A 16,579-nucleotide genomic window follows, 5' to 3' on the forward strand; every position below is an offset into this window, starting at 1 on the left:
CAAAACCTTGTCGAAACGTTGTACATTTGCTGTTATGTTAAACCTATATTAAAGTTTTTCTTCATTACCCATTCAAACCGTCTCCAAGCATTACTTGCATAACGTGTTCTTTAGTGTTAGCTATAATTTTCCTTTTCCTATGTTATTTAGGTTACATTTGTAGTACCAAAATTTTTTGGATTTGTCTTGAACTCTCTCTGTCCATGGGCTTGTGAAGCAGTGTTTTCTATCCACTTAGTTGTCCTAGCCTTGAACCATATAATATATTACAAAGGTAAATGCAATAACTAATTAACAATAACAAAATTAATAAATTAATATAGCATTAAAATTTGCAAGTATCAAACATTTCATTACCATAAGAAAACAAAACAAAAACACAACAAGTTTTCTCATACTATATAATTCCAAAAAGTATTTCCTTTCACGATGAGTAAAGTGTTGAGAAGTTCAACCATGACTATATATTACTGTGAACACATAAAAATTAACACGTTACAATCTTTGTTAGTTAATTTAGTTAATTTGTAAATTGTTATTTTATAAGTTTGAATTTCAGAAGTTTGTATTAAAAATACATCATTGATATACTTAATGTATAGTGTATATTAATGAACAGTAATTCTATAACGAACTTAAGCATTATTAGAAGTGGATTTGGTGTGATGCACATAAGTCAACTATAATTACTATTTCCATAGTGTATTTTAACTGTGAGTCTGTTTGTCAACTGTGTATTAGAAACCAGGACTTCAGCATATAACATGTAGGTCTCATCTGGTAGTTTAATTTGTGATTTGATAGAATGCATGAAGATATTATTTACATTGATAATGGTATGCTGCAATGCAGTATAATAATGTATAATAAAAAATATGATTAAAAGCAAAGAATATATATCAATATGTCAACCATACAATCTGCTATATCTAGTGCTGATGAGGCCTTGTGGTCAATACTAGGGTTCATCAGTGCAGCTTGGAAAAGATAGACATAATAATTGTCGATGCATTATTTATATCAGTTTGATGAACAGCATTTTTATTAAATATTTATCTCTATAAGTTTTCAAAGCCTTTACCAAGTTAGTCTGGACACAAGGTGATTTTCATGTTAAGAGTAAAAATACTCTTTTCATCTTAAAGTTTCATATTTCACTTTCATAACTTCTAAAACCTCTTAAATGAATACCAAAAGTTTTTTCTAGCAAAACTTTATATTTTACCCGTTATTTTCTTTTTCTTAACACAAACTGTATACAGGCTTGGTCAGTTTATCAACCTTGTAATCATCACAGATAAATAATACAAAATAAATCTAAATTATTCTTTTTTTTTCTAAAATGACTGCACATTGTAACAGACAATTACACACCATTTATTCTTACAGCCAAAGCTGATAAGACTTCATTTAGTTTTATTTCTTTACAGTTGCACTTAGACCCTCTCAAAATATGGCAAGAGTTATTTATTATGCAAAAACTATATGTAACAAAGACTCGCGTTACCAGCATGCATGTTAAATTATTCAGTCATGCCTTGGAATGTGCATATACTATCATGAGAAATTTGTATATTTAATTTTTTCATTTAAGTTTCTAATTTTTTTTACATTTTTAGCTGCTTTTATAACAAGTAAAAATATAAGAAAAAAACAAGAAATTTATTACTTGTGTCTGGAACTTTGTCTTTTTTTTTCAAGATTTTGAACTCTTTTTTAAGAAGTCCTTGATGCTTGATAGGCTATTTTGTGATAGTAGTGTTGTCTTACAAATGATTTTTTTAAGTTCAAATATTTTATTTATAATGCAAAATATTGCCACAGACAAAAAAACAATGTCCTAAAACAACTATAATTAAACTGGCTTTCTAAGGTCTAAATGGGTTATAATAATTCTGATTGCTGGTCGAGCTGAGCTCCAGTGATGGCAGACAATGAAACTAAGAAAAAATTTCAAAACCTGTCATGTGAACAATCCTTGCCTTGTAGTATTCAGTAAATTGGAACTTCTTTTTCTGTTGGTTAGAAATAATCCAATAGCAAATGTTAGAGAGGATTAAAGACATTTTTTGAAAGACAGAATATGTTAGGAGGGGTGTGATGTGTTGGTTTCATTCTACTTCACATATCTTGGGAAAGCAAGGAGCTTAGGGATTCTAGCTTTACATTAGCTCTGGGATATCTGTAATATTAATGGGTAGTTTATGGGAAACATAGAAAATCATATACGGGTAGAAAAAATCTAAAATGGACAATTTGGATTGCAGAAGTGTCATGATACAGAGAAGTGAAGATTGGTAATTTATTTAAATATTTCAGTTTGACATTAAGAAATTAAAAGTTATATTAAAATTGAATTATAAACTACATTTTGATGCCAAGTGTATTGACAGAAATTAATAATAAAGTTGTTTAATGAAATTTTGAATGTAAATATGAAAAGGTTATGACATGCACCCTTCGGCCCACCCAATTTCAGAGGGTTGATGAAGTCCAGTCATATAGAACTCTTGTTACTAGTACTTTGGAATGTCTCAGTGCTTAGGCCTTTGCTTTTGTTACTTACAATAACAATCTTGATAGGGGCATAACTAATTAGTTAGTAAAGTTTGCTGATAACATTAAACTGTCGGGCACTTTTAACTATATTGAGGATGTTGATCAGTGTTATATAATGACTTGGATTAGTTGTTAAGTTAGACATATATTAAGCAATTACCTTACATCATAGTAAGTGCATATTAATGCATTTGGATTATCATAATTTGATCACAAATCTAATGTAGATGGGAATCCATTCAGTAGTATGACTGAAGAATAGTGGTGGATTAGTCACACAAGCCATTGAGGCAGTGCTTTGTCTCTAATAGTAAAGCTCATTGATTTTTTTCGTTTGCATTTGTATATTGATTACAAGTCAAAAGAGGTGTTGGATATACATGACTCTTCCATCTAAATTTAAGAAGAGAGCTATAATTATATAGCACTAGTGTTTAATGTAGTATTTTTAGAAGCGATAATTTATCACAGGTTTCCTTACATAACTGTTTACGAATCATTTGTTGTTTAGTTCAGTTGTTGGGAGTTGACGTCACATTACTCGAACCTTCTGAATTTTTCTCATTGCTTTAAATGAGTATTGTTACATCACAATGTCTCATAGTTTGTAGAAAGTTTTAGGCCTCAGTCATGCAATATATATATATATAGGCCATCAAGGTAGTAAAGTAAGTTAGTGAAAGTAAAAGTGAAGTTAAACTGTATGTCAGTTTAGCCGTAACAGATGGTTTCTAAAGTGACCTTAACAGCTTGCATTGTAATAATAAAGATAGAGGAGAGTAATTTGTCTTCTCAAAGGAATGTTCTAAAGTAATTGAACCCGCCTGTGTGGACTTTGATGAAAAGAAGACAATTATTTAAAGTTCTGGATACAATTGTGGTAACTAACAGTTATAGTGGCAATTTTAAATTGAGTGTTAGAGCCTTGTATTATAATAACAGTGATAGAGGAGAATACTTTGTGTTGTCAAAGGGTGTTCTAAAGTAATTGAACCCACCTGTGTGTAGTTTGACAAAAACGAGAGAATTATTTAAAGTTCTGGATACATTTTTGTACACACGTGTGACTTGTTTTGAATATATTATTTTAAAACAAGTTGATTGTGTGCTGTCTGTTTTTTTATTGATATTTATCACCAACAAGTCACAGACACCTACTGTAAAGAATCTGGCTGTATAAAACCTGATAAGAGGTAATTTAGCTTGATATATACCATTAGCTAGGTATCACTTGGAATATTGTCTAAATTTTTTGTCTCCTTTAATACAAAATTATTTACATATTATGCAGAAACTGGTACACTATGTATGCTTCTTTTGACATTCATATCTCAGCTGGATGTAAGGACAGAAGTTCTTAAACTTCTAACAATACAACCTGTATGATAGTCATCATGCAATATTAATAATCATAAATGGGAGAGAATTTAAGTTATTAGAGTTTGATGAATTGTCTTGTTAACAATTTTAATATCATATTGACCTTGACCAAAAAATAGATTAAAAAGGGTTTCTTTTCTAGAATGTTCTACATTATCTAATTCTGAAATTAGTTGTTTATAACTTATTTTTATCCATGTTGCATTATGTATACGGTTCTGTTTATCTTTCTAATATGTATCATTTAGACTAAGAAATTATTTTGTTACGTACCCATTAAGTTTTGAGTAGCATGTAATGGACAATTTCAAATTGTTAAAAGCGAGGTTTCAGTTATGATGTGATGCAAATTTATTATTGACTGTAATGAAATATGGGAAATTATAGTAGTAAATGTACCATGAAAAACTTGAATGAGCTTTTTAAAGTATATGAGTGAAATATACCTCTAAAGCCTTTAGCTAAATATTTATCTATTGTTAAAAAATTAAAATTGTGAAAACTCTTCTTATTGGAATTTTAAGTTTAAATTCAATAATGTTACAATGAGGTTTCCTTTGGAGTAAGTACTCTGTGCAGTTTTGACCTTTTTACTACAGGTAAGATATCAACAAGAGAGTTCAGAGATGGGCATCCAAGATGAGAATATTACAATTTTTATCAAATTTTTTCCTTAGCATAAAAAGAAACAGATGTGACTTGATTTGGTCACTCAGAATTATTAGTGGTTTGGTTCTATGGGTGATTTATTTGATTGGAGGGATGAAAAGTTTGTTAATATGAATTTGAATGTTAAGGGTAATAGGTGTAAACTTCAGAAGTCTAGATGAAACTTGTTTGGTAAGAGTTATAATGTTGTTGAATGATTTGCTTGAAAAAGTATTGTCAAATTTATTTACATTTTTGGAAGGACTTTCTTATCCACACCTCTATTTTGCTATTTTAAGGGAACAAGATAAACTTATTAAATCTTACTGTTGTAATTGTTTTTGTAATTTTCATTTGTTATAGATTGAAGAAAAACCACCAGAAGGGAAGAAAGTGCCTCTGAATAAATACCCTGTTCTTTTCTTCGGAACATATGAAATGTAAATATAACTGTCACCATTTCTTTGAAAGATTTTGATTTGAAATATAGATTAGATTAAGAAACAAATATTTTGAAAATGACCTAGTACAGCAGATGAAATATAACGTAACAAAGTTTGTTATGTGTAGTAGAAACAAAATTCATGCCAAAGTTGACTAGAGGAATTGTGATTTCTCATTAGAAATTCTTTAACCATTATACAAGGATAAATAATTTAACTTTTAACAGACCACTATTCTATTTTTATAATAATAATATACATATACAAACATTGAGATTGTACCTTCAAGATCTACATGCTAAATTACCATACATCTCAGTTTTTCATATCACTAATACTCTGACAGATTTGTGAATAGTATACTGTATGTGGTTATAAGGGACTACTAATGTAAGTCATCTGTGATGTTAGGTAGCAGTTCTAGTTCTAAACGTTGTCTCTAATATCATATCCCATATTTTATTTCTATGTGTAATTCATAGACTTTTATTTATATGTTATCATTTCTGACAATTTTATAACAAATTTTACTGTTTTTGCACAGTTGTTAAAAATCTGTCTCTGTGATGGAGCATTATTAATTTTTGATTAATTGGACGAGCAAAATAGATTCTTCTTTTGTGATAGTTTCCTGTTTTAAAAAGTTGAAAATTATCAAAAAATAGTATAATAATACTCATTGCACTTATAAAATTTTTTCTTACAAAAATGTTTCTTAGAAAATGTAGTTTCATTGATTCATAATATAAATGTCATATAGTATAAAAATAACTACAAATATCTAGAGGGTGACCAAGAATAACTGGCAAGAACCACAATAAGAAAGCAAAAATGTACAAATCTAGTGAGTTAGTGGAAATAACTGTCCAACTGTTACACTACCACCTGAGTAACCCAAGTGTATTATTAATGGCATTCTTTAAATGTAAGAGCAATGATTATAATAATGTAGATGTATTTTGTGTAACACTTGTGTAACTAATATGTTTGTTACTGTGGCTTTTAGCTATTATTCATCTGGTACTTAATGATTTTGTTTGTTGTTATGCTTACAGAAAACAAATTAATCAGAAACACTTTTTGACACATTTACGTTTGGTTGTTAGCTTCAGAGGGCTTTGAGAATTATGTAAATGTGTTTCTTTGACTACACAACATCTAAACTGATATTCTTTATTTTTTTTGCTTGTCTTATTACCAAACATTTGTCTTGACAAAGAATACACACACACTCGTGTTCTTATGTAACACACAGTTAAATGAATGGAAATATCTTCCACAAAGCATTGAAACTCACTTATTGAATATAGCTTCAGAGACCAGCATCACATTTCAAACAGACAGTAAAACCAATGCTGTGCTTAATGTCATTTATTTATGTAAAGAAACAAAACTGAAGAATGTTAGTTGTAGTCTGTTCTCAGCCCAATGACTATGTTACTGATACTCAAACTGATATCCTAGATTGCGTCCTGGCTAATCCTCTAAATTGTAATGGAACCTACAAGATGTTAAAAGATACTGTGATGTCAAAGATAATCTTTTTCTTACAGGCTACATTTGGACACAAGACTTTGAATATCTTGGCCTGTTCATGATTGGTGTATGCAATTGGCTTTTAAATTATGACAGTGAGAGGTGATATATATAATAGGACCCTTGTGTAATTATAAATGAATTTTTAACTTCTTCATATTTATATAACTAGTTAGATTAATATTTATTATGAAAGTTCAGCCCTTACTGGTTCTTAAATTTAGTTTAACAACTTCATTTTTGTTTTTTTACTTAAAACTAACGCATTTTACTGATATAAAGAGGTATAAACCTTTAAGTGATTGAGAAAACCAACAACTTGTAAGTCAGACTTCAGGTGAGGTTGGATATGATAGACAGTTGTGTGAAGCATTTCTTGTGAGATGACAACTTACCTCGACACACAGAAATGTTATCTTCCTTACACATCTACCTGTGAGACTTGCATGTAACTAGCCTTGAGTTATCTCCCACCTAAATTCATGTGTTCAACTTGAAATGTGCTGGTACATGATGATGTCATCATATGAAAAAAGTCCTCCGCTATTAGGAGTGTAACACAACCTCCATGTGTAGTAACTCCCCCTGTGCACTTACACTCGTGGTAATTTCATTCTTTTCTTTGGTGCTGTCTAGAATGGACGTTTTTAAATTTATTATTCAATTATGTGAGATTTGCAATAGTTTCCAACATTTGAATTTAGTTAAGGTGTAACTGGTTTCCTTTTTACTGGAAAATGGATATCGACTTTGAATGATATTTTTTTTTTCATACTTACCCATAACTACTTCTCAAGTGTCAGTGATTTTCTCTTTTGTCCTATGGTAGTGACGTTGATCTTAACACAAGGCCTTTGTCTCTCATTGAGGAGGGTCTCGTTGTCAGTGGTGGGTGTGACAGATATTGCTCGACTGGTTATGCTTTCCTTTATTCACACTGGGCCTTCTCCCATTTGTTAGGCCTATGTTTATTCTCCCTATTTGAATGTGGTGGTGATTTTTTGACTGGATTTTTCTGTTTTAAAAGTTTGCTTTAGGAAGGGTATTATCTGTGTAGGAAAATCTTCACCATTGTGTTTTCTCCCTTGACATCATTTTCGGGTATGTTACTTCTTTCTCTTTTCCCTTTGTCTTCTTATTCTACCCATACATTAATATATGTCACACAAGGCTGCTTTTTCTTATCTGTTTCACCTGCTTTCCTAATCTATACAGACTTGTTTTTTGAATAACTCAACTCCGGTACTACCATGCTTCATCCATCTTTTTTTTACTGGTCTCTTTTGTTATGGCTTACAGCTTTTCTTCATTTCAGTTACTCAGTTCCCAGTCTTTAAACTTTTTTATTTATCTACTTAGAGGAGTGAACCCCTTCACTTCTATTTCCCTTACTGGTGCCCAGTTTTTACATATTTGTCTCATCTCTTCTACCATCCTACATTTCCTCCTGCCACTTCACGTTATGTTCGAGGCACTTCATCATACTCCCAGGAATTTCTTTTCACAACATGAATCCACACTACTTTTTTGATTCACCACATCTTACTTCTGTTGTTGGGTAGGGATATTTTTATAACTAATGTATGCCTCCTTCACATTTCGACTCATGGTCATAATAATAGGTAGGCAAATAATAATTTATAAGCCTATCTATTATTATGTGCTCCTTACTCAAGTATCTACTCATGGTCCTCATTGGGCACCTTTTCTTTGCCCATAGATCTTCAGGGATATTCCTGTCTTACTGGAGACCCAACCTGAGATGGTCCAACTTTTATCCCAGTTGTATACTTAGCTTCCCATCTTATTCTCCTCATCTTTCTGTTCCTGTTACTAGGACATCTGAATCCACGTTCACTCTTGTTTTTCCCAGCTCCCTGGTCTTCTTTTAATTTCTGGTATTGAGGTCATCACTCATCTCTTCAGTGTCTACCCTAACAGGTTTGATCCTGAGGGGATCATCTGTGGAAGGATATATATATATATATATACCCTTTTTCCTCTTCCTCTTACCTCACATATAATTTTTTCAGGCAAGGATGATGCTGCTTTATCCTCACATGTGGGATATGTCTCCGGCCCATTCCCATGGGGTTGGACTCCCTGTTTGTGTCACCTTCTTATCCCATTCATGTTATCCCTCGGCCTTGCCTGTATATCAGTGACAGTGGTGGGTTTCTCTGACACTCTCTTCTTCCAGGTCATCCTACTTTAGCCCATTTGGGTTGTCAATATCCACCATTATTAATTATCCAGTAGCTTTGTCAACATGTTTAGGCCTTTTCTCTTTACCACCATATATTTCTTCACCTATACTCTCCACTGCTTTTTGGTCCTTCTTCTTCACCAATCCCCTAATCTGATTCTTGTATCTGACAGGGACCTTAATGTGGTTTTGCACTCTCTCATACATGCGCCATTCATAACAATGCCTTCTTGTTCTTTGTGCTGTCTCTTTCTCTCGTGACTAACTTTCTCCTCCTCCTCATCTGTAGTTGCTGTCTTTCAGAGGCCTCATCTATACTTAGTGTACTTTCTTTTACCATCCTTTCCTCTATCCTGGCAGGACCTTTCTTATTTGTTCTTCAATTAACAGTCTACCATGGCCAGTTGTTGAGCAGCTTTATTGATCATATTACACCCTCCCCATTACTGGCACGCACTATTTTCTTTGCCTCTCCATGTTGTTCCTGTCCTTCCTTCTTTACTGTACCCCTCGTCCAACTTCCATGCCTGATTACGACCTTCCTGTGGCTTGACTTGCTCTCATACATACTCTGTTTGAGTCACTGGCTTCTTGTTCTTTATATTATCTTCTTGTCATGTCATGCTTTCTTCTCCTTCTTACCTGTGGTCACTATTGTTAAGATTATTATGCCATCAGTACTTCCCATATTCTCTTTCACTATGGTTAATGTAAGATTTATTTTCATTTTAGAGCTAATCTTGCACCCAAGGACCTCTTTTCTTATCAGGACTACAAAGAAAAGTATGGAAAACCCATGAAACGAAAATTTTTCAATGATGGATTATGGGAACTTGAAAACAATCCAAAAGTTGTCCCTCCGACACAAACGGTAAGTGTTTAAAAAACTAATAGATTTAACTTTTTTGAGTAACATAGTGAAGGGGTAACTTTTAACTCTAATTACAGTTAAAATTAAACTAATTTCTGGTTCTACATGTATGTAGAAAACAAAGGTTGTATTTTTTAGTTATTATCAATGTTGATTGTTTATCATGTGTTTTAATTACTCTTTGAAGTTCCCTACTGATTAATTGGTAGTTGCTTTTGGGTTTTAAATATGGTAATAAAGTATTAATCTGTTACTTTCTTCCCTAATCACACCTAATATTAATAGTTATATTTTTATTTTACACATAACTTAAGATGAATTGTAGTGACTTCACAATCATATTAAAGTGTAAATATTATCTCACATTGATGCAAAGGGGTGGTAAACTAAGCATTATTGGTTAGTAAGTATTTATGAGCTTATTTCATTGTACACTTAAAACATATTAATTAATATCAAGATATGTTTAACTTATAAAGAGACTCAATATTTTCATGATTATGAAATAAATTATTTACTGTTCATCAGTCTTGTGCTATTAAAATTTTGAAGAAAACGAGATCAAAATTGAAATATAGTTTGTGGTAACCTAACTAATCCATTTATTTTTGTGACATTTTGTTTATTGAAACTTTTTGTTACACGATACTGTTTCAGAAATGATAGATTCTTGTATGTATTAGTATCATCGTATGATATACTAATAAAAATATAAAAAATAATTTAACATAAACAGTTGTAATAGCAAAAACGAAAATCATTTGATATCAACCATTTTTCAAAACTTCATGTCACATTTTTCATGGAAAAGTATGCATATACTTTCTTGTCACTGCCTGCATTTTTCAGCTATTTGTAACATATTATTATAACTTTCTGTGAAAAGACACACTACTTTAGACAACCTAACCACAGGCACACATGTCAGTTATTCTTAAAATTATACATCGCCAATACCAACTAAGCCTAATTCAGAATATAAGATACTTAAATAAAAGTTTCCTTAATGCACATTTTGGTTTTTAATCATTTTATTTTTTTCAATTTTTATGTTAAAAATGATAAACTGCTCTTCTAAAATAAGTATTACAAAGAAAAAAGATTTAAATTTTTGTAAATGTTGGGAATTTGTTTTAGAATCAGAGCTACAAGCTGTGTACTGTTTTCATTGTCTTAATTTTAAACAATGCCAATTTTATTCTTTGTATTTTTAGCCACAGCAGGCATAGTGGCTCATAGAATGGGTCTGAGATTTTTTGTTATTTTCAAGTACAAATTTTAGCTCATATCTCTTGACCAATATGAGATCTAATTACAGTTTTCAACTCGGGAGGTCAAAACCCTTTTGATTAGTGTATTTGACCATGCCCAAGGTCTTATAGATCAATTTACTCTAATCCTGCCTAAAAGAATTTCAAGTGCCATGGCTATTGAGGATTCCCTCTTATTTAACATAGCCACTAATAACTTCAAAGTGTTTGATTTATCAAACAGCTAGTCTCCTTGGTAAACCAAGCTAATCAACCCTGAGTGTCTACATTCAGGACACATGATCATCCATCACCTTTTAATGTATTCACATCATAAGGTCTTCACAAGTAAAATGTGATGCTACGAAACTGTTAGGCCAGAAAACAAAAACATATGTCCATTTACCATAGCAATATCGGTGCACATAATCAGATGAACTATGAGCAAAAGTGTTTACGTGCTGTACAATTTGTAAATTTGTCTCAGCTTTGGCAAACATTTCTTAATGAATTTACTCTCTGGGAGCTATAAACTGTGTATTATAAACAATTGAATCCTACATAAGCATCGTCTCATGAAAATTACGAACAACTCTTTTTCCTATGTTGTCACATAATTTTATGTATAGTTAAAAATATTATATGTAAGTAGAAACATTAAGTGCTTAATCAAAACAGAACTGATTATTTTTCTATTACTAAAAATTAAATGCTATGATTTCCTTTTTTACACTCAAACTTTTTGTATAAATACCAGAATTTTTTTTTATATTCATTGCTTGTATTTAATGAATCAGCAAAGTTTGAGTAAGTGATTGTTGATGGTAAACTTTTATTTTGATCATCAACGAGAAAACTTGGAAATTCTTTAATTGATTCAGTATATATCTTCATTAAAAAGAGGTAATGTATATGATAGGTTTTCAATATGTTTCACTGGTGTGGAATTTTCTTTTAAGAACTTCTTGTCTAAGGGATGAAATGCTAGAAAAATCTACTTGCAACCTGCATTCCACAAGATGCCCACACAAATTAAATATACATTTTAAGATTTTGCTTTTATTAAACAATGAATTATAGTCAAAATTGCTTCATTCATCCAGTCTGTATTAGAAATGTGCAAACTTAAATAATAATAACATTGTAAAGAATGAAAATGAATACACATTAAAATATGCCTAGAAAAAATACTTATTGTAGAGCACTGAAAATAACATTTCAGCCAAATGGTCTTTATGAGAAGACAAGAAACACGATCAGATAGTAAATCATAATATTTTTTGCTTCATGAAAGCAACTGGAGAAAACATAATTCAGTCCAAACATACATGCCATAAATGAGCACTTCTAATTTTCGTATATAACACATGGTAAAACAAAAAGGAAAATTTTTATTTATTCATGTTTCTGATTTTGTACAAATTAGTTTTTCTTTATGGTAGGTAACTACGTATATATATATTACATGTTAGCAAACAATAGATTAGGACTCTATGTCAACTTTCTTTACACTGAAATTCATGTTTTGGTGAAGAAAAAGGAAATTTACAGGTAATTGTTTCATACATAATATAATGTGATTAATGTTCTGTTTCTCTAAGCAACCTCTTTAAAAAAAAAAGAGAGATATAGAGAGAGAGATCTGGATGGGTATATCCAAAAGCAGTAGGAGGGAGGGATGAATCAACAAAAGTACTTAATGATACAGAAATTGGAAAAGTGAGAAATTAATAACAACTACAAGAAATGAAATGCAGTAATGATACATATATAAATGAGAACATAAAAAATAATAGATATTAAATAAGACATAATATTACAGAGATGAAATAATTTTAATTAAGTAATAAGAATTAAAACACTATCAATACAATAATAAATTTATTTTGAAATGGAATTTTTTAAACTTTTTCAGAGAGACTTTGAGTTAAAGGGTGAAGATCATTAATACTGGGGTCATGGCTCATACTATGTGGGATGATGGTGTTTAAACAACTGATTCATTATGTCTCTTTTATTTCTATGTCAGCTTTTGATTTAAACCTAGTTTAAGTACCAATGATATCTGTGTTATAATTGGAGAGGTCGGGTATGGTTAAAGTGTAGGGGAACGGGGAGGTTTTTTTAAAGTCTTGGCAGAGAGTTTGTTATTAATAGCTATTAAGCTTTTCTGTAAGGGTAGTTTAAGTTTGACAAACATAATGATGGTTGAATGTTTTGAGTTTTTTTTATGTTGGTTATAGAAAGTGCTTAAAACTCTGATATTGAATATTGTTAAAGGAGAATTCTATCCTGTGGTGCAGTATAATTGAATTTTGCATGAACAGTGATATCCTTAAGCTTTTGTTTTTTCAAAATGAAATGAGGAATCATAGCAAAGATTTGATTTAGATGTTCACTGAGTTGAAGGAGATGAAAATGTTTATTTAAAGACTCTGTGAAGCATTTTCGAGTTTTAGAAAATATGTGCTAACCAGGGTAGCTGTTAGATTAATCGGGATGAGACTGATTGGGATTGTGTCAGCTCTTTACGTTTATTTTTTACTTCAGAAACTTGATATCCTCTTTCTATCACGGAAATTTTTAGGATCTTAGTCCTCACTGTTGTTAATGCAAATCTTTTTTCATGTGAAAGGTTTAACTGTAAATAACATTTCATTTGAAGTTGGCCAAATAACAACTTTAGTAGTGGAGATATTGTGGTCTGCCTGTGGTTTTTTTTTTTTGTATGGAGAAAGCCTTTTTTTTTATGATATAATAACATCAACAAAATGCATGTGTATTAGAGAATATTCAAATGTGGATTTTGTTGGTCAATGAAAGAGTTTGCATGTGGAAAAATATCTTTGAGGAATTGGGTTCTGGCAGGCCAATTGAAAAATATGTCATGAATGTTTTATTTCCTGAAGTGTAGTTTGATTTTTGGTTGCATCCATAAAGATATTTGCAAAGTTGGGCCTTTTTGCTGCCCATAATAACCCTGTTAAATTGAATGTAACATTCATTGTCGAATTAAAAGTTTTAAAGGGGTAAAACAAGATTGGCTGATCAGTTATTTTACTTAATTCAGGGTTGGTGAAAACATTTAAAGCTGTTTTAAGAGATTCTAGTTGTTTTATTTTTTTGTCTGTTACAACACTTAGTGTAAAGAACTGGACAAAAATTAACTAAAATTACTCATTTCTAAAAAATGTAAAATGCACAGAAAACTATAATATTGAATGCATTTTTATACAAATTTTTATGTGTTACTCATCATTTTTTATTGGGTAATCAGGATATTGAATTGGCTTAATTTCCTTTTTTTTTTCATTCAGCTTGTAAAAAAAATTACTTTGTAGATTTTACATGGGACCGTAAATACTTCACATGTAATTTTAAATTCTATGATTATTTATTGTTTATAAAAATGATGATTGATAACTTCCAAATTAGTAAGAGTTTATTATAAGCATGTAGTGTCCGACCAGATGAAGAGCTATTGTGTGAAGTGTCCTTTATAATAAAATCATATTAATTTATCAAGTTTACATCTTATTTTTTGCTTTTACATTCTGATATTATTCTCACCAATTCAGTACTTTAAAATTAACTTGTGCTTTTTCAAGCTGTTTGATTATTTAACTTACACTGAGGTTGCTGTAATTTATTTTGAAAAAATCGTATCGACCCGTGACTCGTGTTGATTTTATGAAATATTTTTGATTCCTGTAAAAACACAAGTTTTTATTTATGCTTAAATTTAGTTGCTTGAAACTTCTAACAGTTAATTTTCAAACAGGATGAAAGTCCTGATGATATGGAAGATGATGATGATGATGCTGAGAAGTCAAGTGATGATGAATCTAACTTAGTCATTGCTGAAGACAAACCAAAGGTTGGTCAAAGTTTTTATTTCATACTGATCTTATGAATAGTTGTATAGTCCTCATATTTTTTCTAAAAAAAGATTTTGGGGTGTTTTGACTCTTTTGTGTAAAACTGCTTTTTCAGGGTTTTATGATTTGTGTTGCTAGTTGTAAAGAAAAAAGTTAAATTTATTTGTGGAATAACATTAAAATGATTATTGATGCCACCTGACAGTGCCATTTATGAAGAAGAAGGTATGCTAGCTATGTCATGTCTGCTTATTGTAACAGTATAAGAATATTTGAGAAATAGTGGCTATAGTTCTTGTTAAAACTATGTATAATAGTTCTAATCAACTCACCTTGCATATGACATACCCCAGCATGTTAGTTTATATATTGGTAGATACTGCATATATTACTAATTTTAAGTGTCGGAATTTATACACTTACATTTGTTAGGTTCTTTTTAAATATAATCATACTGAATCTGAGTATTTTAATTTATTTTAAATATAATGTATTGCATGATTTTGATTGCTGAAAAAATTAATCACCAAGGCACAAACACTTATTCAGAAGTATTGTATTGTCTAATTATTTTAACCTGCAGAATTCTTGATAGAGTTCCTTTAAACCTTGCATGGTTCTTCTACTAGTTTTTTTTTTTGTGTTCACTCATAATGTGCTTTTGTTTTCTGTCTTAATACTAAGTTACTATCATATCTAAACTTTTTGTTGTTTTGAAAAACATTACGAGGGTTATAGCATTAACTTCTCTGAGTGTAGGTGAGGTCGTTTATCTTAGTTTATTGCTTTGTTGCAAATAAAAATTTTGAAAAGTTGAGTGGTTTCTGCAAAATATATCATTTTTTGTATTATAGAACAGTTTTAGCAATGATTTGATTTAATTGCATAACAAAAAGGCTGTTTCAGTGAACGTGTAAATATTTAACTTGAAATTTCTAGACCTTCATGAATTTACAAGTTAAAGTTTGGTGTAAATAAATAGGCTGTTTTCTCTTATTCACTGTATACCACTGAATAGGCAATAAATTTTCTAAAGTTAGGAGAAGAAAACTGCTCTTCATACTGCGAGACACATTTAATGGGTAATAAACATACACATAAAATCACATAATTTATATCACATGTGAAATATCTACCAGTGATTAATGATGTGAAAACATTTTTGTATAGTAAATTTACCACTGTTGTTTCAAGTTAAATTACTTTTTTATTTTTATAGAAATTTAACTTCTGTAAATAAATATTGCTATGCTATTAGTTTATGTAATAAAATAGATAATGTAAGATACTAATGGTCAACAAATATTCTACAAATTATTTGTGAAGTCCATAATGTTTCTTTCATTTATAAAGCTTTTTAAGCTGAAGTATTTTATAACTAAGAATAATGTTTTTTAATACATTTCAAATAAGTTGTTCACAGTGTCTGTAATGTTATAAGCTGTTTCTTTGTGCAATGTATGTAGTATTTTTTGAAAGTACAACTATATATTTACCTTTAATAGTCCAATGTAACAAGCAGTTGCAGTTTTTATGCTGGTTAATTATGTGTCACACAATTTTATTTGAACATAGAACCTAATTTTGTGAATAACACTGCTGTTGAAACTTATATTTATATGAGCATGTAGTTTATAATTTTAACCTAGAAAAGCATACTGCATGAAAATAAGCTATTTTCTTACCTTAAAGTGTGTATGAAAAAGATAAATTTATTAAGGTTTAGATCTTTAATTGAAGACTAGATATTAAATATTTATGAAAACTATGATAACAAAATCCAGAATTTGTTTTATTTTTGCTCAACA

The 16,579-nt window shown here is 30.4% G+C and overlaps 1 protein-coding gene across 3 annotated transcripts in view; it reads left to right on the forward strand.

Moving 5' to 3' along the window:
• LOC106467221 (PC4 and SFRS1-interacting protein-like) overlaps window positions 1–16,579 on the forward strand; it is a 47,869-nt gene that overhangs the window by 3,881 nt on the left and 27,409 nt on the right. For all 3 annotated transcript variants that reach the window (XM_022395354.1, XM_022395355.1, XM_013927548.2), the window contains exons 2-4: window positions 4,951–5,027; window positions 9,505–9,643; window positions 14,675–14,770. In XM_022395354.1, the coding sequence (XP_022251062.1) occupies window positions 4,951–5,027; window positions 9,505–9,643; window positions 14,675–14,770 (312 nt within the window). The remainder of the gene's footprint in view (window positions 1–4,950; window positions 5,028–9,504; window positions 9,644–14,674; window positions 14,771–16,579) is intronic.

Source organism: Limulus polyphemus, unplaced genomic scaffold (assembly GCF_000517525.1).
Source record: "Limulus polyphemus unplaced genomic scaffold, Limulus_polyphemus-2.1.2 Scaffold2531, whole genome shotgun sequence".
NCBI lineage: Eukaryota > Metazoa > Arthropoda > Merostomata > Xiphosura > Limulidae > Limulus > Limulus polyphemus.